Here is a 27,319-nt window from a genome sequence, read left to right as displayed (position 1 = left end):
CAAAGACTTGTGATTAATAGCTCAAGTAAGTTCAGGTACACACTGATGTGTGGTTGTTGTTGTTTCTGGCTGCTCACCATGTATTGATCAGCATGTTTGGACTGCAGCATGTGTGTGATACTGCGCAGGTTGTGCTGGTAGGTCTGCTCGGTGCACGACTGGTGGAAGCTTAAGGCAATGATGCGCTCTGTAATGTAGTTCAGGTCAAATTCATATCCCTCTGCCATTACAACTCTGTTCACTCATGTGAGGAGATCTATAGAGAGGGATGGACTTGCTTCAGTTCAATAATGTACAGAACTCTTTGAAATTCGTTTTGGTAGCAATGACGCAAGTATGAGCAAATCTGTAAAGATCCATGAAAGTCTGCACTGGTTGAAACAATAGTCAAGAGGCAGTAACAGCTGGTCATAAAAATCATAAATCAAAGCTTGCTATTCACTTACAGTTAACCATCTAAAAGAAATTATGTAAAAAGTTCTGAAAAATCCTAAATGTTTTCATTTTAAATCACAATTTAAATATGTTATTTATGCATGAATTGCAGTGGTAATCTTACTACACAGCTCTGAGGTCATATCTTTCAGCTCAGACTGCTAAAAAAAAAATACTGGTCACACTTTATATTAGGTGGCCTTAACTACTATGTACTAACATTAAATACATACAAGACTATGTATTTACTGTGTAACTACATGTTGTTCTGAAAAATTCCCACATTTAGCTGAAAAGATTAAAGGGATAGTTCACCCAAAAATGAATATTCTCTTATAATCTACTCTACTTCATGACTTTCCTTCTTCTGCCGAACACAAACAAACATTTTCAGAAGAATAGTTCAGCTCTGTAGGTCCATAAATTACAGTGCAAGTGAATGGTGATCAGACCTTTGAAGCTCCAAAATGGGAGATAAAGTCAGCATATAAAAGTAATCCATACAACTTCAGTGGTTTAATCCATGTTTTCTGAAGTGATCCAGTTGGTTTTGGGGGAAAGTGGTCCAAAATGTAACTCCTTTTTCACTGTACATCTTGCCATTGCAGTCTCTAGACTCAATCATGAGTTCAAGCTCAATTACACACCTTAGTGCTTAATTTATACGCAGAGCGCTAGATAGTGCATTAGGAAGTGTAATCGAGCTTGAATCATTATCTGGATCACTTCAGAAGACATGGATTAAACCACTGGAATCTGGTGGATTATGTTTATGCTGACTTTATCTGCTTTATGGAGCTTCGAAGTCCTGATCACCATTCACTTTCATTGTATGGATCTACAGAGCTGAGATATTCTTCTAAAATTCTTCGATTGGTGAGTAAACAATGAGAGAATTATCATTTTTGAGTGAAGGATACTTTCAACACTGGATACATTAGTTTAATGGTGAACTTGAAAATATTAAGTAAATTCTACATTTGTACTTAATTCAATCATGTTAACATTAACGTAATAGCTTACAAGTAAATATTATTTATGATTGTATTAATCTTAAAGTAGAAACCCTTGTCATATTTATATAGTTCCATTTACAGTTCCCTTGTCATATTTATATAGTTCCATTTACAGTTCCCTTGTCATATTTATATAGTTCCATTTACAGTTCCCTTGTCATATTTATATAGTTCCATTTACAGTTCCCTTGTCATATTTATATAGTTCCATTTACAGTTCCCTTGTCATATTTATATAGTTCCATTTACAGTTCCCTTGTCAAGGACCCAAGTCATGAGACATAAATATCCCTACTTTTGTTCTGAAACATTCTCTCTTTTTTCTCTCTCACACACAAAGGCTACTTCCTCTATTGTTTTCAGTCAGTACCTCTCTTCCTCGAGACAGTATAAAGAATTTTTTTTCTCATATTCCTAGGGTATTTCAGGTTTTGTGTAATGACAGCAGCATAAAGCACATGTGTGCAACATCTCACACAGTCCAATACACAAACATGAAAACACATGAATCTCTTAGCCGACATTTGTCTGACCTTGGTCATGTGACTGAGGAGGGGCAAAAACATCCATTGAACTCAACACAGGTATTAGCCAGTCAGGCAGCCTCTTTTATTAGTTGACCTGATACAAAGTGGACACACCTATTGACAGCACAAGACTAAAAATAGAAAAAGACGAAGAGAGGTGACTATACAATGTTTTCGGTTCTCTTTTCTATTTAGAAAAGTCATTAATGCTCAGTATATCACTGATCCTGCTCACCCACCTGCTTCTAAATATAGCTACCAGTTCTCAACTAAAAGTTGTGCTTTTTTTTAAGTAATACTACTCTGTATATAAAGGTGTGATCTCCATGTTCTCTTTTCACAATGTATTTCTTAAAGGAATCCTTCCCTCAAAACTTAACATTTTTACCATTCACATTCATTGCATCTTTTTTTCCATACAATGAAAGTGAATGGTGACTGAAGCTAACATTCTGTCTAATGTCTCCTTTTCTGTTCCACAGAAAATACAAACAGGCCATTCAGGTTTGGAACAACATGAGGGTGAGTGAATGATGCCAGTATTTTAGTTTTTGGGTAAAGGGTTCCTTAAAGGTTTACCCACCACATAACGTCACGTAGTGCAGTGCACACTTACTCCATGTGGTCTTTGACCGTGGCTGTATGTCTGCTGATATCTGCAGTGTACATGTATCGTCACTTATTAATATTTAATCCATAACCTGTTTCTACTGCATTTAAGAGGGAGGAAAAAACACAAAACTGCTCACTGGAGTGCTGTCTTCTCAGACCCTGCAATTTAAGTAAACAAGTGGTGGATACACACTTTACAGTATATAGAGCACAACTGAAAGGACTTACCCTACTGTAGATGACAAACCCTGAAGTCCAGCTGAAACTGTCACCTTATTGTCCACTCTTCTCAGTGACAGACATTCAGAACACAGAAAATAATAGAACGGGATCGAAAGAGACTTTGTCTGTACTGCAATGGACAAAGTGCATGTGAGCTCCGTCGCAGTGTATCTGCGCACGTTCAACAGTTGTCAGCACTTGTTATGTGGTAAGCATGAGTAAAGAAACATTACCAGGGGAACACACCTCCCTATTACAATGAAAAACCCTTGAGTCACACAATGGACATCTGATGTGGTATTGCTGAATACTTTATTTCTTGTTTTACAGGCCAGAGTTGATATCAAACAGATGATAATATAAAATATGCATACAGTATATATATATAATTGTAAATAAGTACTTCCTAATTAATTCACAAAGCTATGTGAGCTCACGTAGATTCTTTCCAGGTGTAAACTATAACTGGGTCATATTGGTTAAATATTACCAGCCATTTCATTCTACATCCTTGCTGTATCTAGACCAGTATGACCATAGCTGTCATGCAAACAGAAAAAACTGTTCTGGGAGGCTTGTTGAACAGTGTCAGCTAAGGTTTTTTTTTTCTTCCTCAACAAATTGAAACATGAAATCAAATTTGTTTACGTTGTTGCCAAAAAATGTGAGGTCCATTGAGTTGTTGCTATATATATATATATATAGCCGTGTCCAAAAGACTGACACAACAGTGGCAATTCTACTAATCTGCATACAATAAAAAGCATCAGCATATTTGAGTGAAAAGCTGAATTTCAGAATGTCCTAGTATTTGGTATGCCCCCCTATAACTTTAATTGCATGCACTTGGCCATGGACTACACACGTTTGTACAAAACCTGATGATCCATGTTATCCTAGCATGAAGATGGGAGCAAAGAAATCTTATTTTATCTCATAACATTTCTTTTAAAAATTTAGTTTTTTTAATAAGTTTTCAAAATCATAAAACTTTCTACTTACCTCCAAGTTTAAATTTGCAATGTGGTCTCAAACTTTTGGACCCCACTCTACAGTATGTGTCATGATTCACTGTTGTGTTGCCTTGTGTTTATCCTCTGTCTTCTGTTTTCCCTGGTCTACACTTCCCAAAATGCACTGCCCTCATCTCTGTCAGCTGTTCCCAATTGTTCTCACCTGTATTCCATTTCCTCTTTACTCCTTGTGTATATAATGCTCTGATTTCTGTTCAGTCTATGTCAGTTGTGTTTTCTACATTTCATACCTGTTCCTATAGTGGATGTAAATATATATATTTTTTTATTTTCTAGTTTTGCCTTGTTCCAGTGTTTACCATAGTTTTGTACTTTGATTTATTTATCATTATACATCACGCTGCACCTAGATCCTGCTTTCATACTAACTTCAAATGTTACAGAACAACTGACCAAATGAATATAGCTGCTATGTTCTTCAAGTTGAGCTGGGAGGATTTACCCATAAGGGAATACTCCCATCGTTTCAGAGCCATTGCCAGCTTCACTGGATTTGGTGATTCCCACCTTAAGTCAATTTACCTGATCGGACTAACAGCTCACCAGTGGAGGAAATTGCCGGAGACAGGAGACTACACGTGGGAGGAATATGTGAAATTGACACTAGAATCTCTGGCATCAGAGGATCCTCCTCTCCCTACCCTGATCCCGGCTTCCAAGCCTTCCACGCCTGAGTGAAGTCACAGCCGAGTCTAAGTCTGCTCCACGTTATGTCACAGTCAAGCCTCCTGCGGTCCCTATCTCCAAGTTGAATGATTCCCCACAAAGGTCTGTGTGTAGGGCCATGATGACCCTTCCGTACAAATTATCAGTTCCCAGGGCTGCCACGGCCAGTGAGCCAAAGCCCACGGCCAACAAGCTTTAAGCCTCATCCATCCGAGTCAGCGTTGCCGGCCTCGTCCCTCCCAGTCAGTGTTCACGGCCACCCATAAGCGGAGGAGGAAAAGAAGGACTTCTGCTATCAAGTCTCTGCCAGTGTTGACGACCACAGTGGTCGTTCCAGAGTCTCTGCCAGTATTCGCGACCACCGAGGTCGTTTCCCAGTCATCCACCTGGTGGTCTCCTGGCCAGCCACCAGATCTGCTCTGGTCTCCTGGGTCCCCTGGCCATCCACCTGGTCTGCTCTGGCCTCATTGGTCTCCGGCTCCATCTTGGCCCGGCCTCCCTTACCAGCCTTTTTGGGCGTCAGTAGCTGCCCATTGTGTTGCCTTGTGTTTATCTTCTGTTTTCCCTGGACTACACTTCCAAAAATGCACTGCCCTCATCTCTGTCAGCTTTTCCCAATTGTTCTCACCTGTGTTCCATTCCCTCGTTAGTATATAATGCCATGATTTCTGTTCAGTCTGTTTCTGTTCTGTTGAGTTTTGTTCTGTTTCATGTACCGGTTCCTATCATGGATGTAACGTTTGTTTTATTTCCTAGTTTTGCCTCATTCCAGTGTTTAACATGGTTTTGTACTTTGATTTATCACGCTGCACCTAGATCCTGCTTTCATACATCCTTCAAACATTACAATATGTACTACACTATATTTATTCCACATGTTGTAATTTAACAAACAACTCTGTATCCATTATGAATGTGATCTTCAAAATGATTTTTATAGACTTATAGAAAGAGATCACATTTTCTAAGCAGATCAAAAGATGTAAACACCAGTAAGGCTAGTTAAGGTCATACTGTACAATTTAGTCATTTTGAGGTCACAATATATATCTGATGCCCCCTAGTGGGAAATCAGTCAAAGAGAATTAAGAAACCTTTTAAACAAAAATTGTCATCATTCAATCGACACTCAACATGTTCCAAACCTGTATGACTGTCTTTCTTTTGTCGAGCACAAAAGGACATGTTAGGCAGAATGTTAGCCTCAGTCACTATTCACTTTCATTGCATCTTTTTGCCATACAATAAAGTGAACGGTGTGTGAGGCCAACATTGTGCCAAACCTTTCCTTTTGTGTTCCAGCAAAAAAGAAAGGCAAGTAAAGTCAATTGCAATCATTTCTAAGATTAAATACAGATGCTTTTCATTTTTTATATATTTTTATTCTTGAGGCAAAATTCCACAGCTTATCACATATGCAGGTTTTATATGGCCTATTTATTGAAAAATCACTTTATTATGAACACATTTACATTAATGCGATTATCTGATCAGCCAATTGTTTGGCAGCAATGCATAAAATCAACAGGTACAGGTCAGAAGCTTCAGTTAATGATCAACCATCAGAATGTGGAAAATATTTGATTTGGTGATTTCGACCATGAGTTTTGGTGCCAGACAGGCTGGTTTGAGTATTTCTGTAACTGCTGATCCACTGGGATTTTCACACACAACAGTCTCTAGTGTTTATTCAGAATGGTGCCTAAAACAAAACATCCAGTGAGTGGCAGTTCTGTAGACATCAACGCCTTGTTTTTGAGAGAGGTCAATGGAGAATAGCCAGACTGGTTCTAGCTGACAAAGGCTACGGTAACTCAGATAACCACAGAGCAGAATAGCATCTCAGAATGCACAACATGTCGAACCTTGAGGCAGATGGGTTACAACAGCAGAAGACCATGTCAGGCACTTTATTAACACCATAATGTTCCTAATAATATGCTCAGTGAGTGTATATATTAACAGTAAATCTATTTTGAGTGCATAAATATGCATAAATAAATTATAAAAAAATGTTTCTCAGTCAAAACATTTTAAAAAAGGGTAAAAAAAAAAAAAGGAAGAACAGTTTATGTACATCCAGTCTCAAGTCTATATTTTCACTGTAAACCTCAGACATAAGTATCAGGAAGAGCATGTTTGGGTTGTTCTCTTCTTTTGGTTTCATAGCGGTCACGCTCCTTATAGTAGCGACGGACATCTTGAAGTGTTTGGCCAGTAAGAAAGGCCCCAACAGCATACAAAATTGTGGTTATGATTCCAAACATTGCAACAGCTGCATCCCCCCCACTTACACTACAATTCATCCAGGTATATCCGTTGCGTGCATAAAGTCGTTCCCGTCGAATGCATAAGTCGGTTGAGTTCACGGAGATCACCAAATGCAGGTACAAACCCACTGCAATCACGTAAGCCACTGCGCCAATTATTTGGAACACAATCTGCCCAATCAGGAGCTTGCTTGGAAGCAGGTAGGCGGGTTTACTGCTGGACACTACAAACAGGAGTGAAAGTGCACAAAAAGTGAGACAGAAGGCCACGCCTCCATAGACTCCAGGTGCTCTCATCTGTCCATACTGCATGTCAAGATCACGCACCTGCTGAAGCTCCGTTCCCTCAAAGGAAATCATGGTATCAGCAAAGCTTGTTCCGCCCATGCCCATCGCAGACATGCCCAACTGAGCCATGTGAGCAGATACCACGCAGATAAGCACCAATGCATTGGTCAAGACAGCGCATATCAAGACAATACCTGAAACACACACACACACAAAATCATACAATTACTCAAGAAGAAAATCACTTGATCTGCAAGTACACATTCTAATATTATTGGATAAGAATAAACATGTCTGTATGAGTGAGCATGTAGCTATGTGGAAGCAACAACTGAGAGTGTGCGCACTGTATGTGACTTTTTTTGTGTGAATACAGGTCACCTGCTAACATAACAGCAAGTGAACAATAAATAACAATTGTCAAAGAACATGTGCTCACACAAATATTGATTCATTTGCTATGCTTGATGTACACTTATTGAGAACTTGATTGTGAACACCTGTACATCTACTTATTCATGTGATTATCTAATCAGCCAATCGTATGGCAGCAGTGCAATGCATAAAATCATTCAGATACGGGTCAGGAGCTTCAGTAAATATTCACATTAATCATCAGAATGGGGAAAAAATGTGATCCCAGTGATTTCGACCATGGCCTGATTTTTGGTGCCAGACGGGCTGGATAGAGTATTTCTGTAACTGCTGATCTCCTGGGATTTTAGAATTTATTCAGAATGGTGCCAAAAACAAAAGTTCTGCGGACGGAAACACCTTGTTGATGAGAGAGATCAACGGAGAATGGCCCGACTGGTTCAAGCTGACAGAAAGGCTACAATAACTCAGATAACCCCTCTGTACAATTGTAATGCGCAAAATAGAATCTCAGAATGCACAACACGTCAAACATTGAGGCGGATGGGCTACAACAGGCAGTAGACCATAGTGTTCCTAATAAAGTGCTCAGTGAGTGTGTGTTCATTTAAAAAAAAAAAAATAACAGTGGTAACAATGTCCAGAGTTCTCCATATCTTTGCTAGATCGAAAAGAGTAATGTATGGTTCTTTATGACAGATTGGTATCAACAGGCCTAAATAAGATAACCGGTTAGACAAGAAGGAAGGGGGAAACTAGATAGTGTTATGTCAAAGGGCATGGTTTGAACTAGAGAGAAAGCAGGCCAATGTGTGTACGCATGTTTAGAAAGACATGAACCAAGAATTGACACCCACATTCAGAGAATTCCCACAAACAGGTTTCAGACATTTTGACCTAGTTGTTAAAAAATACAATTCCAAAAACTTATTTCAGGATTAGAGGGAACCAACTGTAATAATGTAAGAATCAACCATAGAAAACCTCAAATCAGTCCAGCAGTTATTTTAATATTGTGCGCGGGACATGCCTCCATCAATTTCTATGGTGGTAACAGCCCTGTAAACTTCCAACATGCATAATGCAAAGATATTTATATTGCAAAAATTATCCCATTCACAGTTGCTTAAATCCCTAATGTCAGGGAGTGAATGCCTACCTCTCCTGGAACAGACGTTAGAGCATTTGGACTCCCTGTGTTCCTCCTGAGGAGCACTCCTCGCTTTTCTCTGAGAATCTCTCGGGTAGTATGGAGGCTGGCCGGATGACCTGGGTCAGATACAAAACAATTGCTGCTGAGGTTCCTGAAAGCCATACATCTACTAACTAAATGATGACATACTGCATGAAAGTAAATATTACTTCCATCTCTTTTTTTTTCTCTTCTTTTCCTGGAAAATTTAGTTTTACCTGTAAATATTTTTTTTTTTTTTTTTTTTAAAGCGTCAAGTTACCCACCTGTCACTACCTGATCGTCGGTCATTAGGACTGTCCCGTCGGCTGCGGGGCTCTCTCTCTCTCTTCTCACTGTAGTCTCCTCCATTTCTCTCTCTCTGCGTACGTTCGTTTCTGGGTGGCTGGCTCATTGCTTCATAAGCTTAAGGAAGGGAGAGATGCATGTTATGCATTTACACAGCTGACCAAAAGTTTGGAATAATGTACAGATTTTGCTCTTACGGAAAGAAATTAGTACTTCAACCGATGGCATTCAACTGATCACAATGTATATTCAAGACATTAATAACATGAAAAATTACTATTACCATTTGAAACAAATGATCAGAACTTCTTAAACTACTTCAAAGAGTTTAAAAATCCTCCACGTGCAGCAGTGACAGATTTTCAGATCTTTGGCATTCCAGCTGTCAGTTTGTCCAGATACTCGGGTGACATTTCACCCCACACTTCCTGTAGCACTTGCCGTAGATGTGGCTGTCTTGTCAGGCACATCTCACGCACCTTACAGTCTAGCTGAATGCACATAAGCTCAATGGGGTTAAGATCCATAACACTCTTTTCCATTTACCTGTTCTGCACTCCTGAGTCTTCTCTTTACTGTTGTACATTAAACTGGTGTTAAGCGGGTAGAATTCAATGAAGCTGTCAGCTGAGGACATGTGAGGCGTCTAGTTCTCAAACTTGAGACTCTGATGTACTTATCCTCTTGTTTAGTTGTACATCTGGCCTTCCACATCTCTTTCTGTCCTTGTTAGAGCCAGTTGTCCTTTGTCTATGAAGACTGTAGTGTACACATTTGTATGAAATCTTCAGTTTTTTGGCAATTTCAAGCATCGTATAGCCTTCATTTTTCAAAAAATTATTGACTGATGAATTTCTAGAGAAAGCAGTTTCTTTTTTGCCATTTTGACCGAATATTGACCTTAAGACATGCCAGTCTATTGCATACTGTGGTAACTCAAAAACAAACACAAAGACAATGTTAAGCTTCATTTAGCGAAACAAATAGCTGTCAACTGTGTTTGGTATAATGGCAAGTGATTTTCTAGTACCAAATTAGCAATTTATCATGATCACTCAAGGATAAGGTGTTGGAGTGATGGCTGGTGGAAATGGGGCCTGACTAGATTTGATCAAAATTAACTTTTTTCAAATAGTGATGTGCGTTTTTTTTTTGTTGTTTTTTTTTACATCAATAATGAATGTCCTGACTATACTTAGTGATCAGTTGAATGGCACTTTAGTTAATTAAAATACCAACTTCCTTCTAAACAGCTGTACATTATTCTAACCTTTTGACCGCCAGTATATTACGGTTTTCAATGCCCCAGGAATGTAATCCCCCACCCATAGCCAACCCAAGGATCCCCAACATACAAATGTAATAAATAACTTTCACTAATAACAATAAAAGACTAGAAAAACAGTATTACTGTCCACATCAATAATATACAAAACTTAAAAATATTTAGAATAAAGAAAATTCGGTAACACCTTACAATCTGGTTCCGTTCGTTAACAATAGTAAATGCATTAGGAATCATGAACTAACAATGAATGAAATCGCTTTTACAGCATTATTATTATTAATCTTTATTAATCCCAGTTAGCCTAATAAAAATACAATTGTTATATCATGTTAGTTCATAGTACATTAACTAAATGTTGAAATTATCATTAACCAAGATACTGTAAAAGTATTGTTTATTGTTAGTTCATGTTAACTCATGTTGTTAACTTATGTTAACAATTAGAACCTTTTTGTAAAGTATTACCGCACTTATTAATTTTGGTTACTGGCAAGTTTTTACATTAAAAGTTGTATGCGTTTATTTATCAGTTAATCAATATGAATTTAAATGAACAATATTTTGATAAAATACCATTAACAAAGATTAATAAATGCATATAAACAATAAATGGACAAATAAACTGAAACCCCCTGAATGATATAGTGCAATCTCAATACAATAGTGCTATATTATAGAAATGCAAGCTTCTGCTTTAGCTAGGATCAGCACAAATAGTTATTTTTATGTTTATTGTTAAATTAACTATGTTTTTATCCTTTAGCCCCATTTTAGCACAAACCAGCTTCCAAAAACAGAGCCAACCTCACTGAAAGTAGGCTATATCGGTTCATAAGATTGCTCGTGTCTAGTTTAACTTGACACCTCACAATATGAAACCTACGATCTATATTCGCAGATTCACAACACGTACAACTCACTCGTATATAAACAAACCGTACAAAGACGACTTACTTGCTTGAGTGACGTCGGTCCCATTTGTTTTTGTTTTCCAAATCAAAACTCCACTTTTTGACCGTATCAAGTCAGTCAACTCTCGCGATGAACGCTACTCCAGCTCTGCACCTGTAGAACGGGTGGGGCACAGGCTCAGTGAGGTAAGGAGAACATGATAGACGGGCAACCCTAAAACAGAGTGTCAAGCCTGGTTTATCCACTGGCTCAATATAAGCGCTTCTGTATTGAATCAGAAAAAGTGCATGAATACATTGTAACTTGAGAAGAAAAGAGCAGTGGGTCGTTGCGGTTGCCCGACCCGAGGATCCTGGAATGTCGCACTAAAGGAAAATTAGCTCATTTATATGCGGGTTATGCAGCTCTTTGTCAGAGTGTCAACTGTAAAGATCTCAGCATGAAACACAACCCCCCTATTAGATCATAAAATAGGTCGTTGACAGTAAGACACTGTGATGTCTTTATGTATGGGTTTCTATTATGATATCAAGTAAATCTCTCTAGAATATTGGCTTTATCAAATATAAAGGAATAATTTAATAATGTGGGTTGCAATGAAAAAGACTGCACCACACTTGGCATTTCACAAGGGCCACACAGTCATGGTGAAAAGCTTAATTACTTCTTTTGTCTGTTAGTGTTCAAACAAACGTAAGAGAAAAGCTTTACTTGTAATTCTCAGGATCCAATGACTTGTTGGCCAGAAGTTATCTTTCTAATTATGAAGCTTTATAACTCTTGTCTTATGACTCTTGTCTTTATAATGTTGGCCACAAAGAAGTTGAGCAAACCTTGCAATGTCAGTTGTTTGATGGATACGCAGTAAAAGACAATGTGAAAAGATTTTATCCTATGTGTCTTTGATTTTTCATGTTGAACCTCATAAAATTTGATCTTTTTAATACACAGGTGTAGGACCTTGAGCTAAGAGAGTCCCAGAGAGAGTACCTGGACTTGCTGGATGATGATGTGAATTCTGATTTGTTCTGATCGTTCTGTCTTTGAGCTGTGGAGGGTCTCTTGTTTTGATTACGTTTAAAGGAATATTTCACCCAAAAATGAAACACCTCATCATTTACTCACCCTCGTGCCATCCCAGATGTGTATGACTTTTGTTCTTCTGCTGAACACAAAGATGTTTAGAAGAATATTGCAGCTCTGTTGGTCCATTCAATGCAAGTGAATGGTGGACAGAACTTTGAAGCTCCAAAAAGCATATTAAGGCAATGTTAAAGTATACTCCAGTGGTTTAATCTACATCTTCAGGAGCGATGATAGATATGGTTGAGAAACAGATCAATATTTAAGTCAATTTTTACTACAAATTATCTTCTCTGCCCGGTAGGTGGCGATATGCACCTATAATGCAAATCGCCAAAAACAAAAGGAGAATGTGGACTTCCACAAGTGGAGATTTAAAGGACTTAAATATATACAAACTACGTCTATCAAGTTGTCCCCATTACTTGACACTGCTCTGATGAATGCTCTTTTCATGGACCAAATTTTGGGAGCAAACATGTATCTCCATGTACTCTTAAGTGCATTTTCTGCGAAACCTTGTGTGTGTGGAAGGCATTGTGACCAAATGTAATTTGAACATTGCGACTACGTTATTACACATTTTAATACTCACTTTAAGTACTTTTGAGAATTACAGCGTGAAATTTGACATAGACACTATTGGAGTTTCTATACAGCGTGACTTGCTATAGACCACATGCCAGTAGTCCTCTGACTAACTTGGGATTAATTATGTAACTCAAAGATAGATTCACTATGAAATCACATTTGTTTCGCCAACACTTTACAACAACTTTGAGACCAGTTCTGCAACTGTTCAAAATCCAAGGTCCTAAATGCTAGGTCAGAGATATGGATATATACAGTCTTAGCTTACACCTAAAATATGCATATTCCACTTTCATCATCATCGTTGTATGCATAAAATGTTTGGGGGGGAAATGTATATTGAGACCACAAGTCCAATTACTAATTTGATGTGACTGTATGTTCCTTGAAAAGATTATGCGTAGTGTCCACTATTGTTCAGCTACCAAGAAAATCCTGGAGTACAAGTGCACTGATCTTACCTCTTTGGATACTTCCAGTACCATACCCAAACAAAGCGAGTTCTGTTTGTTTGTTTGTTTGTTTGTTTGTTGTTTGTTTGTTTGTTGGAAACCACTTAATGGTGGTTATATCAAGACTTCATAAGGTAACCATGACTTTACCAAGGAAGACCAACAGTATTTGTTGGTTCTGGATCAACATTCCTATCAAAGCAACAAAGTCCAAAAGCTAACAATGAACTACCCTTAAAAGTTGATGATAATGCTGTTCAAGCCCCTAACCCTATCATTCACCCTATCCCTAAATTGTTCCAGAACCAACAGATATGTTGATCCAGGAGCATGTCTTACTTTGTTGAATCAAGGCTCCCCAACCATACAATGTTGATTACAGATTCCCTTGTTTTAGGTACATAATTGTACCCTTAAGACCTACTGTATTTTGTTCTTCCAAGAACAACAATGTACCTTTTTTCTTTTATAATTATGTAGCCAAAACGAAGCGTTAACTCTAACTAAATGTACAAAAAAGGTCTCTTTGAGGGATACCATCCCAGTGATGGCCTTTAATACCTAAAAAGGTACCATTTATCACTTTATTTTGTGATCTATGACAAAAAGGATGTTGCTGCTGTAAGGATTACCAAACATTGACCATTCAGGAGATGCCAGAGAAAGCCCCTGCTGGACAACTGCCACACTCTTTCGACATCATTGCAAATGATGACCTTGTTGACAAGGTGAAGCCAGGTGACCGTGTGCAGATTGTAGGAGTCTACCTTTACTTACCTGCTAAACAGGATGGCTTCACTTCGGGGACCTTCAGGTGTGCTTATTTCTTCCATTTCATGTAATCTGGATTGGAAATTTGTGTCCTCAGGCAAACTTCTGATTCTCTACAGAACAATACCGTTGGCCAACAATGTGAAACTTATGAGTAAAGAGATCGTGCCAACATTTTCTGCAGATGATATTGCCAAGATCAAGAAGTTTCGCAAAACTCATTCCAAAGTTAGAGGAGGAGATAGACAAATGTGTCCCTGGATTGTTTTATTTATGTCAGTTGAGTTTAGATTCGAAATAAATTTATATTAAGCTGATCAATTTCATTTGTGCTATGCAAGTGAAGAATGTTTATATGTTTCAGGATGTCTTTGAGCAACTTAGTCATTCCTTGGCTTCGAGTATCCATAGCCATGAATACATCTGGAAAATGGGACATGCATCAGAGGAGACACTAATATTCTTCTCATAGGTTTGTAATGCATGAATATCTGATTTAGCTCCTCAAATACTTAAACTGGCCGGAAGGGGCATATTTAAGGGCTCATCACTTTTTTATTAAATAACCAGTAGCCTTTAGTTTGTCTCAGCCATGTACAAGATGCTACTTGTTATTGCTAGTTATAAGTAGGTATAAGAGGAAGAGACATTCTTGTTCTACAAAGTGAGTGCAGTCCAAGTCGTCATTTTTTGGACTGTATTTCTGTAAGACCGACTATAGCAGAAATACACATTTAAAATTACACTAGCATATACAGTCAAAAGTTAGAATACATTTTTTAATAAAAAAAATCTTTGATGTCATTTTCATGCGAAACTTCTGTTGTGAAATCTCAGTTGTTGTGATACATTTTGTTTACAGCACCCAGGGTGATTCCCAGCACTGTAAGAGGTTCATCTGGCGGGTCTGACAGCTGCTGTCACCACTGATCAGGAGACAGGTAAAACTTTTTTCATTCTAAAGGAATAGTTCACCTGAAAATTACTATTCTGTCATTAACTCAACCTCATGTCTTTCCAAACCTGTATGACTATCTTCCATTGAATACAAAGATATGTTGGGCAGAATGTTGGCTTTCAATTTCATGAGATCTCTTTTCCATACAATGAAAATGAATGGTGTCTGAGGCTGTTATTCTGCCTGACAGGTGTGAAATGACATGAGTGTAATTGTGAGTAAATTATGACAATTTAAATCTTTGGTTGAAGCATATAAGTTACTCTGTGGCCATCTTGGCAATGTCCCTGAGCAGCTATGTTAATGCATTTAAGTACAGCACAGCAGCTATCTACTTGAATGGGAAAGACCAAAATCTCAACCATCGCAAGATTTCTATTCATAACGTGTCAAGTCAGCAATAAAATCTGATAATAATAATTGTATCTTAAATGTTGATGCTTTAGCTCAAATCACACAAAAAAAAGCTTTCAGGCTAGTCCAGCAAATGTGCAAGTGTATTTTATAGTTAATTAAGGGTCTGTTAGTCAATGTTCAAACATTATGCTAGTTAGAAAATGTTATAATCTCATTTGTTTAGCTTTGTTTCATCATGAATTAGGGTGGCCACCTGTCCTGTAAAATATGGGATTGTCCTGTAATTAAAGATAAAATGATGCATCCAGTATTGAATCAATACAGGATAAGATTTGTCCTGTTTTTAAGGTGGTCTTATGGAGTCACAATGACATTGTTCAAAATTGTTCAATTTAACCTTGATATTAGTTGAAATTTTTACCTACCTTCGATAATCGACCATCTGAAAATTCCACACATTGAGCTAAAACTGTAGAAGGTGTGGACCAGTATAAGACCCCAATGGAAAACATCGGGCACCAGGATTCCCTGCTGCCCCGATTTGATCTGCTTTTTATTGTTCTGGTTCAGATGGGTCCAGATTGCAACAGGGGAGCCAGAAGGACATCAGCAAAAAGGCCACACTGGAGATGCATGGAGATTAGTGGTTCTCAACACAAAGTAAAACAAAAATTGTGGACCCCAATATCTGTGATAAACCACCAACTACCTCATATAAAACCATTACCAACCTAACCACCCCAGTTACCCACAGCTAAGTAGTGAGCAAAAACTCCTTAGTTTATACTCGATAGCGTGACATTTTTTTTTGTGCAAATAACAACTTTTAGCTAATTATCCGAAATGAGTCAACTGTTCACTAGCTAAGTAGTTGAGACCCCGAACTGTTACGTACAATGACATGCAGTATAACTGTCAGTTACACTCTTGAAATGAGACTATCACAAATGAATGTTAAAACAATCTGTTAACTGTTTGTTATTAGTTGATATAAAGGTGCACTAAATTTTTTCCTAAAAGTTGTACTCCCAAATAAATTTAGTAATTTTGAAACGCATGTATAAAATCCTGAGCACTCACATGAGATAAAGAATCAAATCAGTAACCTTATAAAAGCTGTTTCATTTTACATGGAGTGGGTCCCCTTATGGGGGCTGCCATGTTGGAATCACATGAAGAGACAAATCTAATCTCCGTAATGATCCTGTTATTCAACGCTTTCACTCATGGATTAAATTAATCATGGCTGACTGTGAATAGTGCATTTATACAATGGTATCAGTAACTTAATTTATTTTTGCATTTGATTCGGCATCCATGACCTTATGTGTCCATGTAAGTCCAAGGTAGAGGTCAATCGAATAACTAAGTGGTGGGAAAGGCTAATGACCGATTGATGAATGAAGTTTCCCTAAAAAAATCGATTCATATGTCAAAAATGTCTTCTTTTTCTTAAGCACTGAAAAAGAGTCCAAAATGAATAAAATCCCAGATGTGGTTTACTGTTCAGCCAAAATCCAAATAATAACTAGAAAACATTTGGTGCATATAAACCAAGTATAAACCAACCCGAAACACAGCTGGGACTCTTATTTTGAAAATACAAAATTATGAAAACTATCAACATCTATCAGCACCAATTAATCAGTAAAACCAATATATCGATCTACCTATATTCAAAGATGACAAAAAACTGAGTGCACCTTTAATCATTGGACCTAATTATTTAGATCTTATTTTGAGCTTCAAAAGCTTTAATCAACTTGTGCTTTCATTCTGTCATGTCTATATCAACAGCAATGTCACTGGGGAGTACAGTGGATGTTTGCCACAGAGGATCCAAACATCAACACTATATGCACTAGCATATAAATGGCTTCAAAACGAATAATCGTGGACTGAAACTCATAATGGGGTCTTTAAATTTAGACACAACAAAACACTTTTTATGTCATATTACTTGGTTTTGTATAGACGGACTCTATCCATGCCTACAGACAATGACTGTGATAGCTCGAGCTCTGGCGACCATGATCCGATTGGCTACAGCCCATGTCAAGGCCCGTATAAGTAAAACCATTGCCCTGAGCGATGCAGAGACAGCACTGGAACTCATGCAGTTTGCTTATTTCAAAAAGCTAATTATTGCAACCATATGCGTTTAGAGCTGGTCCTTGATCACGGAAAGTACCATTCAGTAGAATGTACCATTTTGTAGATTCTAGAGAAGGATAAGAAGAGGCAAGTTCCTGAGGACTTGGAGATGGACATCTCTCAGAGACAGAAAGTCAGAGGAATGTTAGGTCGGTAAATTTACTGAAAACTGAGTAAATTGGAAGTGAAAGGGAGGTTGGAATGGTGACTGAGAGGATTTTAATCAAAAGAAGAACTGATTGAAGTAGTGGGTGTGAGCTTGTTTGTCTACAGGAAGCGTTCTCGCATCTCTAAAGATGATTATGTGGAAATGACCCAAGATAAAGGGAATGCAGACACATATGACTTCATAGAAGATGAGAACGCAGATGGGAGTTTTACTTACACAAATGTTCTGAGGACAGAATGAAATATGATTGGTTCACAAAGATAACAAATCAAAACGTAGAGGCGGAGGGTCCAAGGTAAGATTTTTTAAAATGATAATTTGGTAATCTGGGTTTAACTTTTTCAGCTAGCTTGAGTCAAAGAGCACATAATTATTAGGCAAATAGCCAGTTAGCAGTAGCTTATGTATCATTATAACAGCTCTACTCGCCACAGAACATGTTGAACTCCAACTAACTGAAGCACGTTATGTTGTTTGGATTATAATAACTCAAATCTGAGGGACTGAAGTTGAGCGACTAGTGTTGGAGTGACAAAAAGCCAAAATATATTCTATTCTGTGGTGTGTTCAGCAATTAGCCATCGCTGAGGTTTTCTTCATGGAAAACTGTGCTGTGAGCATTATTAATCCCAGTGGTTACTACTGGTGTAGGAGAATGCCGCTGCTCTTTGGATCAGTTAGAAGAATTTGAGATGTTAGTACACTTTCTCCAAAGGTACAATTTTTTTTAAACGTTTTGGTAATCTGGTGAAAACCGTAGGTAGCCAGCCAGGCTAGAGTCGATTCTTTCAGAGTGTTTCACTGTTTCAGTTGGTACATGCTAAATCATTGTGTGTTAAATATTAAATTATGTTCAGGAATCTGCAATTATTTAAATATCTATCCTACAACCCAAATGCATAGGCTACTTTGATCTCAGTCACTAGAATGATGATGATATGGTCAGTCTAGTCAGAAGAGCAGATCAGCATCTCAGAAGAGCAGTCAAACGAAGAAGGCAGACATCAGTCAGGATCAGCACATAATTCTTTTCACTCTCTGTCAGATCCTGGCCTGTGCCAATTCCTTGCAACTACCGACTACCCAGGAGGGCACCAGGGCACAGTGGCGCCTGTGGCTGTACGGTCGTACGCACTGTGCACCATGAGCACTCAAACTGACCTGAGAAATATTTACTCTCAGAATATTGCACCAATCATGAAATGTGTGCCTTATTTCTGTTGGCTGTTTAAAAGAACTAGCAATGCCCAATTTGCGAAATGAATAATTCTTTAGAGTCGGTTCTTTTCCGTGAATTGGCCAAACGGGCTTGCAAAATGGTCTAAACAGATTCGTGATTCAGTGCAATTCATTCAGAGTGCTCTCTCACTGAATCATTTAGAGCGGTTTCTAACACAGTAAAACAGTATCAGGAGATTTACGAACACAGAACAAAAGGAGCTGGATAAGGTCAAAAAGACAGACTTTTGTTTCAGTTGATTGTTGGTACATTTTCAAAGGTAACTTTGAGAAACTTGAGCTTGTGCTGTGTCATGTGAACAAGGAACTGTTCAAACGGACGTGTTTTTGCGTCCGCTCGTGCTGTTTTTCAATCGTTTTCCATATAAACATTCGCCAGATGGATGTCTTTTGAGAACTGCGTCACGTTTCACTGTGTTTTTAGCATCTCTCACAGGAGCTCAGCATTTTTAGACACTGTCAAGTTAAAATAACTTCTTCAACTGATAAAAACACGTCTCGAGACACCTGCGTTCTGCTCTATTCGTTGTGCTGCGTTTTGCTTTTTTTCTGTCTGATCTGTTACTGGAAGAAATGCTTTAGCCCAGGGGCGTTGCTAGGATCTTGATACATTGGGGGCTTGTAAAAACCGTATGTAAAAGTGTGCAAAATTGAGTTTAGCTATTGCATTTGAGTGAGAAAGAATTCATGATTTTTTTTTAAATATGTGGTCATAGAATGCATTCTGTATCAAAGCATTGACAAGATTATCCACAGTTCAGTACACAGACACTGATGTTTTGTGATAGTATACATAGTTTTGAAAATGTACTCTCACTAAGCATTATTAGAAACATCTGTACACCTATTTATTCATGTGATAATCTAATCAGCCAATCATGTGGCAGCAGTGCAATACATAAAATCATGCAGAAACGGGTGTGGAGCTTCAATTAAAGATCACATCAACCATCAGAATGGGGTAAAATGTGATCTTAGTGATTTCGACTGTGGCATGATTGTTGAAGCACATGGGCTGGTTTGAGTATTTGTGGAACTGCTGATCTACTGTGATTTTCACACACAACAGTCTCTAGAGTTTACACAAAAATGGTGCCAAAAACAAAACAACATCCAGCGAGTGGCAGTGCTGCGGACAGAAACATCTTGTGGATGAGAGAGTTCAACGGAGAATGGCCAGACTGGTTTGAGCTGCCAGAAAGACTATGGTAACTTGGGTAACAACTCTGTACAATTGTAGTGAGCAGAATAGCATCTCCGAATGCACAACATGTCAAACCTTGAGGCACATGGGCTACAACGGCAGAAGAACATGTTGGGCACTTTATTAGGACCATAGTGTTAATACTAAAGTGCTCAGTATGTGTATACTAGGTATTGAGAAAAGCATATAACCAATGGAAAAAACAAACAAACAAACAAAAAACTGAAAATGCAAGCACTGATGAATTTACCTCATCCCACTCTTTGATGGCATAATCTATCGCCTCTGGACTGCTCATGCCAGAAACAATTACATAAGAGGAAAAGAATGAGGAAAAGAGAGACAAGTTGAGCGAGTGATGGGTAGAGAATAAAAAGTTAGAATGGGAATGTCAGGTACAGGTTCAATTAGAATTCAATTGAATTTAAACAATTAATCAATAGTTTCATTTACCAAGGCTGTTGTCTCAGATGCACAGCACATTTGTATGCCAGAGATACAGTTCACCCAGAATGCCGTTTTTGCTTTGTGCCTGTTAACCACAAAAATTGTTTTACAATGAACAAAACATCTTAAGAGTATTTTTTTTAAGTGTGTGTGTGTGTGTGTTTTAATTAGGGTCTTTATTAGGGGTAGACTTTGTCTACCACCATGTCCCCTTCCATCAGGTCAAGCCATGCCTCTGTTAAACAAAACATTAGTTACTACAGTAGTCACTAGTAATAAAATAGTAATAGTGTCTTAAATGTTGCTATATATTCAACGCAACATATTGTTGTTTCCACAAACATTCATTTATATCAAATTTATCCTGGTCTTTTCCATTATCTACATCAGTATCTGTCCTGCCTATATAAAGTCAAATTAAAAACTAAAAGAAGATTGGCCCAGGGCCCTTGCTAGTCATAATCCACCCCTGATGATAATAAAGTCATGCTAAAGTCCTAGCTGATACAACTTTGTTAAGGTGTATAGGAACTGTTTTAAAAATACAGTCATGCACACATAAAATTATTAAAACCTTTATTGCACAAATTATAGTGGCACATTTGTTATATATACTTTTTATACAGGGACTATTTTGAAATACAGTTTTCAAAAAGATCAAAATATAGCATTAAAACCTTTATTGCACAAGGGGAACAAGTGTGTGAGTTTAAAAAAGCATACCACCTCCATCAGAAAAACAGCAACACATTCAAACATAGACAAATATGGCAGTGTTGATTCAAAAAAACAGCTTAAATGGATATACACTCAAAAAATATTTTAGCCTATTTATAAGATTTACGCATTTCAATTCCATAACCAAAGTCCATCAAAATGAATTGTGTAATTTTTTAACAAAATGTAATTATTAATTAAACCTCAAATTTTAAGAAAACATTAACAGAGCCTGTATCTGCATAGAAAGTACATGAGCTAAATTGTGCAAAATGAATCAGAATGAAATGATTACATAAGTTTCTTGATCATAAGTCAGATCATTAAAAGCAATAGCGAATCCTGAGATGTGTCAGTTAGCATGTGTTTGAAAAGACCCGTTTCAGACATCCAGTTAATCAGACAAGCACTTGCTGTTAATATGAAAGTACAGTGCATCCGGAAAATATATACTTCTGTACATGTGATATTTTTCTTTCTTTATTTTTAATAAATTAAATTAAATAAATTTGCAAAGATTTCAAACAAACGTCTTTCACGTTGTCATTATGGGGTATTGTTTGTAGAATTTTGAGGAAAATAATTAATTTAAAACATTTTGGAATAAGGCTGTAATATAACAAAATGTGGAAAAATTGAAGCGCTGTGAATCATTTCCGGATGCACTGTATTTCAATCAGACATCTCCAGCAACATAATGTTTAAAAAAAATTATTCCATTGGTGATATTGGTAAATATGACATATTTCTGACTGCTTTAAATACACACTTGTGGATAAGGCCAGGGTCATGCCATAATCTTGACTGTTCAGCAGATAAACCTGTGTATTGTGCTGTCAGACATCTGGAACTGAGGTCTAAGTGTTTCTTTCATATGATGCCAGAAGGGCACACTGAATGTTCATCTCATCACTCTGATAAATGTTCTGTCAAGAAGAGAATTAAATATTACTGTTAAGTGTGTGTGTGTGTGTGTGTGTGTGTGTGTGTGTGTGTGTGTGTGTGTGTGTGTGTGTGTGTGTGTGTGTGTGTGTTTATTTGATATTTGAATGTATATATATTACTCACAGTCACATCCTCAGAGTAGTAGCAGTGGCGCAGATTGAGGTGGCCAATGAAGTTGCGGCTGTAATACTGTGGATCACCATGGGACATCACAACACACACAGGACACACCTAGAGGGCGCCAGAAGGCACACAAACATCTTTGAGCATGCATATTTCTCTGTCTTTCACCCAAAGCAACAGCAGTCAACACTACACTGATATTCTTTAATACTCCACTACTTAGTCATATTAAAGAGAATTAGAAGAAATGGATGTATCTTACACCTGTAACCATTATTACATCAATGTTATGACACATATACTGTATACTTTCAAATTTCAAAGTAATATGTTGCATAATCATTTCAACACATTTGATAGTAGAACCACCCCATATGATCAGGGGTCAAAAGTGGGTCAACACTAAGGATGGCCTGATGGCCCAGGGCTATTTTTAGAGTTTCGCTGTTCAATGACAGAACAGTCACTTGCGATTTTTGGCCAGTGCTATGTTTGCACTACATCTTAAAGGGATAGTTCAAACTAAAATTCACTTATCATTTACTCACTGTTATGCCATCCCAGATGTGTATGATTTTCTTTCTTCTGCAGAACACAAACAAAGATTTTTAGAAGAATATTTCAGCTCTGTTGGTCCATACAAAGCAAATTAATGGTGACCAGACTTTTGAAGCTCCAAAAATCACATAAAGGCAACATAAAATTAATCCATATCTCCAGTGATTAAATCCATATCTTCAGAAGTGATATAGTATGTGTGAGTGAGACACAGCTCAATATCTATTCCTGTGTGAAAAGTGAAATTGAAAGTGGAGATTTATGGTAAAATATTGATCTGTTTCTCACCCACACTTATCATATCGCTTCTGAAGACATGGATTTAACCACTGGATTCTTATGGATTACTTTTATGCTTCCTTTATGTGATTTTTGAACCTTCAAATTTATGGTCACAATTCACTTGCATTGTTTGGACCTATAGAGCTGAGATATTCTTCTAAAAATCTGTGTTTGTGTTGTGCAGAAGAAAGTAAGTCATACACATCTGGGATAACATGAGGGTGAGTAAATGATAAGAGAATTTTCATTTTTAGGTGAACTATCACTTTAAATTAATTGATCATATACATGTATTTTTGACTTGCAAACTCAAACATTTTGTTTTCTGTGATAAATTCAGTGTTGCTGCTGCTAATTGTGCTGATTTAAATGTCATCAAGCTAACATTTTTATCTGGTTGTTACCAAACATGAGGTTTTGTTAAAATTGCAAGAATGACTAGGGATAGTCTTGGAAGCATCACTTACAATTGGTCGAAAATTATGAATAATCAAGTAATGTGTCACACTCAATGCCATCGTGTTTTTATGAATTCATAACTATTAAAATGACAGTTTTGTAACTAATGTTACTTAACTTTTAAAGAAAATGTTATGTATTTTTACACATATAAAATGTGTTGCTAAAAATACCTATTAATTATATTTGTGGAAGGGCCTGTGAAATATTGGCAGGGCCAACTAATTCTTTTTTTTTTTATTGTTGAGCCCTAAAATCTGTACTCATGAATCCTGACTGACCACACGTTTGCTGTCATTGGCATGTTGGGCATTGCAGTGATCTCGTAGATCTAGTTCATCCAGTCCATCTTCCTGACAGTAGGGACATGCAAATGTCCTCACATTGTCACTGTGAAAAACAATGAGGAAAATGAAAGGTGATGGCTGAGGAAAGTGGTAATGCAGAAAATACCTCTGGAAAATGTACTACTATCTTGTATTGCAGTAGACAGATCTCAAAATACATCATTTTAGAAAACAAAAAAAAAAAACTAAAAAAGAATCAAAGAATATATTCTTGTTTAAGTAAATAGAAACTGATTGTAAGTCTCTATAATTCAAGTTATCTACAATTGGAATAGCCTGTGATTTTTGGTAGAGACAGGCATAACATAAGAATTATGCATATGTTGGTACATGTGTGCATGAGGTGTCTAGGAATGTAATTGTGTGTATATATGTCTTGGTGTGCTTTGAGGGGATAGTTACTCCTGAGATTGCTGCTGCTGCCTCACTTCCATTAGAGTGATCTCAGTTTGCCATGACCTGTGAATGAAACATTTCTTGGTAAATCCAGTATTTATCAATACTTGCAAACAAATAGTTATAGTTTTGCTGGGACTTGCCATTCATTAAGCTCAGCTTCCAAATTATCTTGTAATGGGGAAGGTGCTGATGCTGGGGCAGCCTGAATTGGACCACTCGGGGCAAAGTGAATGGTTGCCGGATGGGTGGCAGTACTGGCAGGTTGAGTCTGTGGCAATTGCAAAGGAACAGGTCGTGCAGAAGCAAATGTGAAGGAACTTAAAATGGGAGGGGCTTGACTTTGTGAAGCAGGAGCCGGGGCAGCCTGATTGGGCAGACTGCCTGGAGGGGCGGTGCCTGACTGTGCATCCCCAAGCAGATCTAGTACACTGTCAAAGGTATGTAGATTCTTTAGAATTTCACATTTTGAAAAAAATAAAATAAAATAGAAAAAACAATGTTCGTTGGAATACTCTATTTAATTCCATTAAATAAGTATTCCAGGTTCAGAACCAGTTAAGCTCAATCAACAGCATTTGTGGCATAGTGTTAATAATGATCATTTCGACTTGTCTGTCCTTTTCTTCAATTATTTTGTTTTTTAAATCAAGGTTAAAATGAAGCACTTACAATGGAAGTGAATAGGGACATTTTTTGGAGGGTTTAAAGTGCAGAAATATGAAGCTTATAATTTTATAAAAGCACTTACATTAATTCTTCTGTTAAAACTCATGTATTATTTGAGCTGTAAAGTTGTTTAAATTCAAATTTTTACAATAATTGTAGGGTTTGTTGACATTACATTGTTATTGCAACAAAGTTGTAAAATTGACTTTAACTTTACACAGGAAAGTTTGGTGAGCATTTTTATCACATTAAAATCAAGTTAGCATGCATGTTTATGTCTTGTTGCTATAGAAACAGTGAGTATTTTAACATTTACAGATTTGCCCCATTCACTTCCATTGTAAGTGCCTCACTGTAACCCAGATGTTTGCTCGAGTCGAGTCAAAATGAATTTTGTGGTACTCAATTTTACGCCACAAATGCTTTACATTGAGCTTAACTTGTGTTGAACCCGGACACAAGTTAAAGTTGCCTGAAACTTGCCTTCGTTGGTTTGCACCAACACGTCTTCCTGAATTGAATGTTTCAGAATCTCTTGGCAGGATCTGGTGCCGAGCCCTCCACCCATCAAGAGGAATCTGATTCTGAAATAAAAAATAAATCCAGGAGAGGACACTGTTCATTAGCACACAGTGTCTGATCACCTCAGCATACCGATGCAACATTTGGACTAGAATTGTACTATACTACTCTACTCGCCATACAGTGACTACATACTGCAGAAGTAGTATGAGTAGTATGGTACTATACTATTCCAAACTTATCCAAACTTATTTATTGTACATTTGAGGAGGCGGATCCCTTACCAATGGATTAAAAGTGAAACCAGGACTGTTTAATTGGCTTCTGCAGTGTGGACAATGAGCTCTATGTCGAATAGATTGACTAAGGCATCTCTGGCAAAATCTAGAGAGAGAGAGAGAGAGAGAGAGAGAGAGAGAGAGAGAGAGAGAGAGAGAGAGAGAGACTATCTCTTCAGATATACTTTCAATTTTGACTGCCAGGAACTAATCAAGTTGTTAACCAAAAGCAATATGCTTATCGAAAGTAAAATGCTGAATATTGAGGAGGGGAATTTTCACAGGTTATAAAACGCTATACATGAAAACTAGGTTCCAAAAACAAATGAAACCAAACAAGCTAATATATTCCATTAAAAGTTGAAAGCTCGTCAGATATTTTGTAGCAATTTCTCAATAAAAAACACTTCTAAAAAAACTTTTTTGGAGGATTTATTTATTAAATGAGTTCATCTTGCAGCCTTTGTCAACAAAGCTCTATCAGTTATGATCTGTTTTTAGACAACTACATTTCATTGTTATAATATTCATATTATATAAATGAGCATATTCTCACTATTACTGACAAAGCTTGTATTATGTAATCTATGAGTTTGTCCATTTACAAAGTGACCAAATAAGACAAAGATTTAACATGAAAATCACACACTTACACTTTTCCACAGCAGGCAGAAGGCTGGGAAGGATTCCATATTTTGTCCATACAAACAGGACACTTGTCTTCTGAAGTAGACATGTCTAAATCCTGTGCTCTATGACCAGCCTACACTACTGTCAATCTAGCCTCTACTGATAGTTCAACCCTTTTATGCCCATAAACAGGGAGTGTATACTATAAAGTTTATATACTTTCCTTTCATGATGTTAAAGTAATAGATCTGGCTTAACCTGAGAGTCGACAGCCATTTTATGAACAAATCATATTCATATCTGAGTTTCACATGCAGAGTTCCAAACCTTTTCTATGCTTTCAATTTGAATTACAATAGTTTAATGAGGGCTCATTTAAAGTGACTGACAGGATCAAGTCTGTCTTATAATTCAGGCTTTCTTATACAACATAAAACTTGTCAAGACTAGTTAACGGACAGTCCCAGTAGTTAATGAACTAGACTCAAATGCGTAATTTAGGGGTGAGATGAGTGGGAAATGTTCATACTAATTTTTGCCTTTGCCAATTTTGTCCCCACCATTTTTTTAAATAGCTATTGTCATTTAAGGGTCTAATTCAGAAGAAACATCTCCGGTTCTTGAGCAGGAGTTTCCATTTTGTTTGTGTGTGTTAATAAGTGGTGATCCAGCACTGGAGTTTGTTATTTTTAATGTCATAATGAGTGCTCGACACAGCTCTTATCAGTGGTGTTGAGTAACAGAGGGCAGCGGTGTCAACGCATGGTCTGCTCACTCTGCAGTTCCACAGCTCTCTTGTCCAGTTCAAAAAATTCAAAACGGATGTGTCCCCGCTCATGATAT

General features: G+C 37.4%; 2 protein-coding genes, 1 long non-coding RNA gene and 1 pseudogene across 4 annotated transcripts in view; 2 read left to right on the top strand and 2 right to left on the bottom strand.

Moving 5' to 3' along the window:
- Positions 1 to 3,503, bottom strand: part of LOC127622185 (tensin-3-like) — a 60,356-nt gene extending 56,853 nt beyond the window's left edge. For both annotated transcript variants that reach the window (XM_052096184.1, XM_052096185.1), the window contains exons 1-2: positions 2,819 to 3,503; positions 78 to 256 (exon numbers count right to left, since the gene is read on the bottom strand). In XM_052096184.1, the coding sequence (XP_051952144.1) occupies positions 78 to 227 (150 nt within the window). In that variant the 5' untranslated portion in view covers positions 228 to 256; positions 2,819 to 3,503. The remainder of the gene's footprint in view (positions 1 to 77; positions 257 to 2,818) is intronic.
- On the top strand, positions 2,040 to 2,838 carry LOC127622187 (uncharacterized). The gene is made up of 3 exons (XR_007967954.1): positions 2,040 to 2,135; positions 2,461 to 2,500; positions 2,700 to 2,838. It is a non-coding gene; the product is annotated as an uncharacterized LOC127622187 (long non-coding RNA).
- A 2,405-nt stretch (positions 3,504 to 5,908) lies between the features above and the next one.
- Positions 5,909 to 11,315, bottom strand: LOC127622366 (MARVEL domain-containing protein 3-like). The gene is made up of 4 exons (XM_052096449.1): positions 11,168 to 11,315; positions 8,904 to 9,042; positions 8,605 to 8,714; positions 5,909 to 7,264 (listed from the first exon to the last, which is right to left on the bottom strand). Exons 2-4 carry the CDS (start codon positions 9,029 to 9,031, stop codon positions 6,624 to 6,626), a joined length of 879 nt encoding a protein of 292 aa, XP_051952409.1. The 5' UTR covers positions 9,032 to 9,042; positions 11,168 to 11,315; the 3' UTR covers positions 5,909 to 6,623.
- A 1,358-nt stretch (positions 11,316 to 12,673) lies between these two features.
- Positions 12,674 to 15,981, top strand: LOC127621705 (maternal DNA replication licensing factor mcm3-like; annotated as a pseudogene).
- The last annotated feature ends 11,338 nt before the right edge of the window (positions 15,982 to 27,319 follow it).

Source organism: Xyrauchen texanus, chromosome 28, assembly GCF_025860055.1.
Source record: "Xyrauchen texanus isolate HMW12.3.18 chromosome 28, RBS_HiC_50CHRs, whole genome shotgun sequence".
Lineage (NCBI taxonomy): Eukaryota > Metazoa > Chordata > Actinopteri > Cypriniformes > Catostomidae > Xyrauchen > Xyrauchen texanus.
Note: the sequence above shows the minus strand (reverse complement) of the source record. Positions and strands in the feature narration are given on the sequence as shown.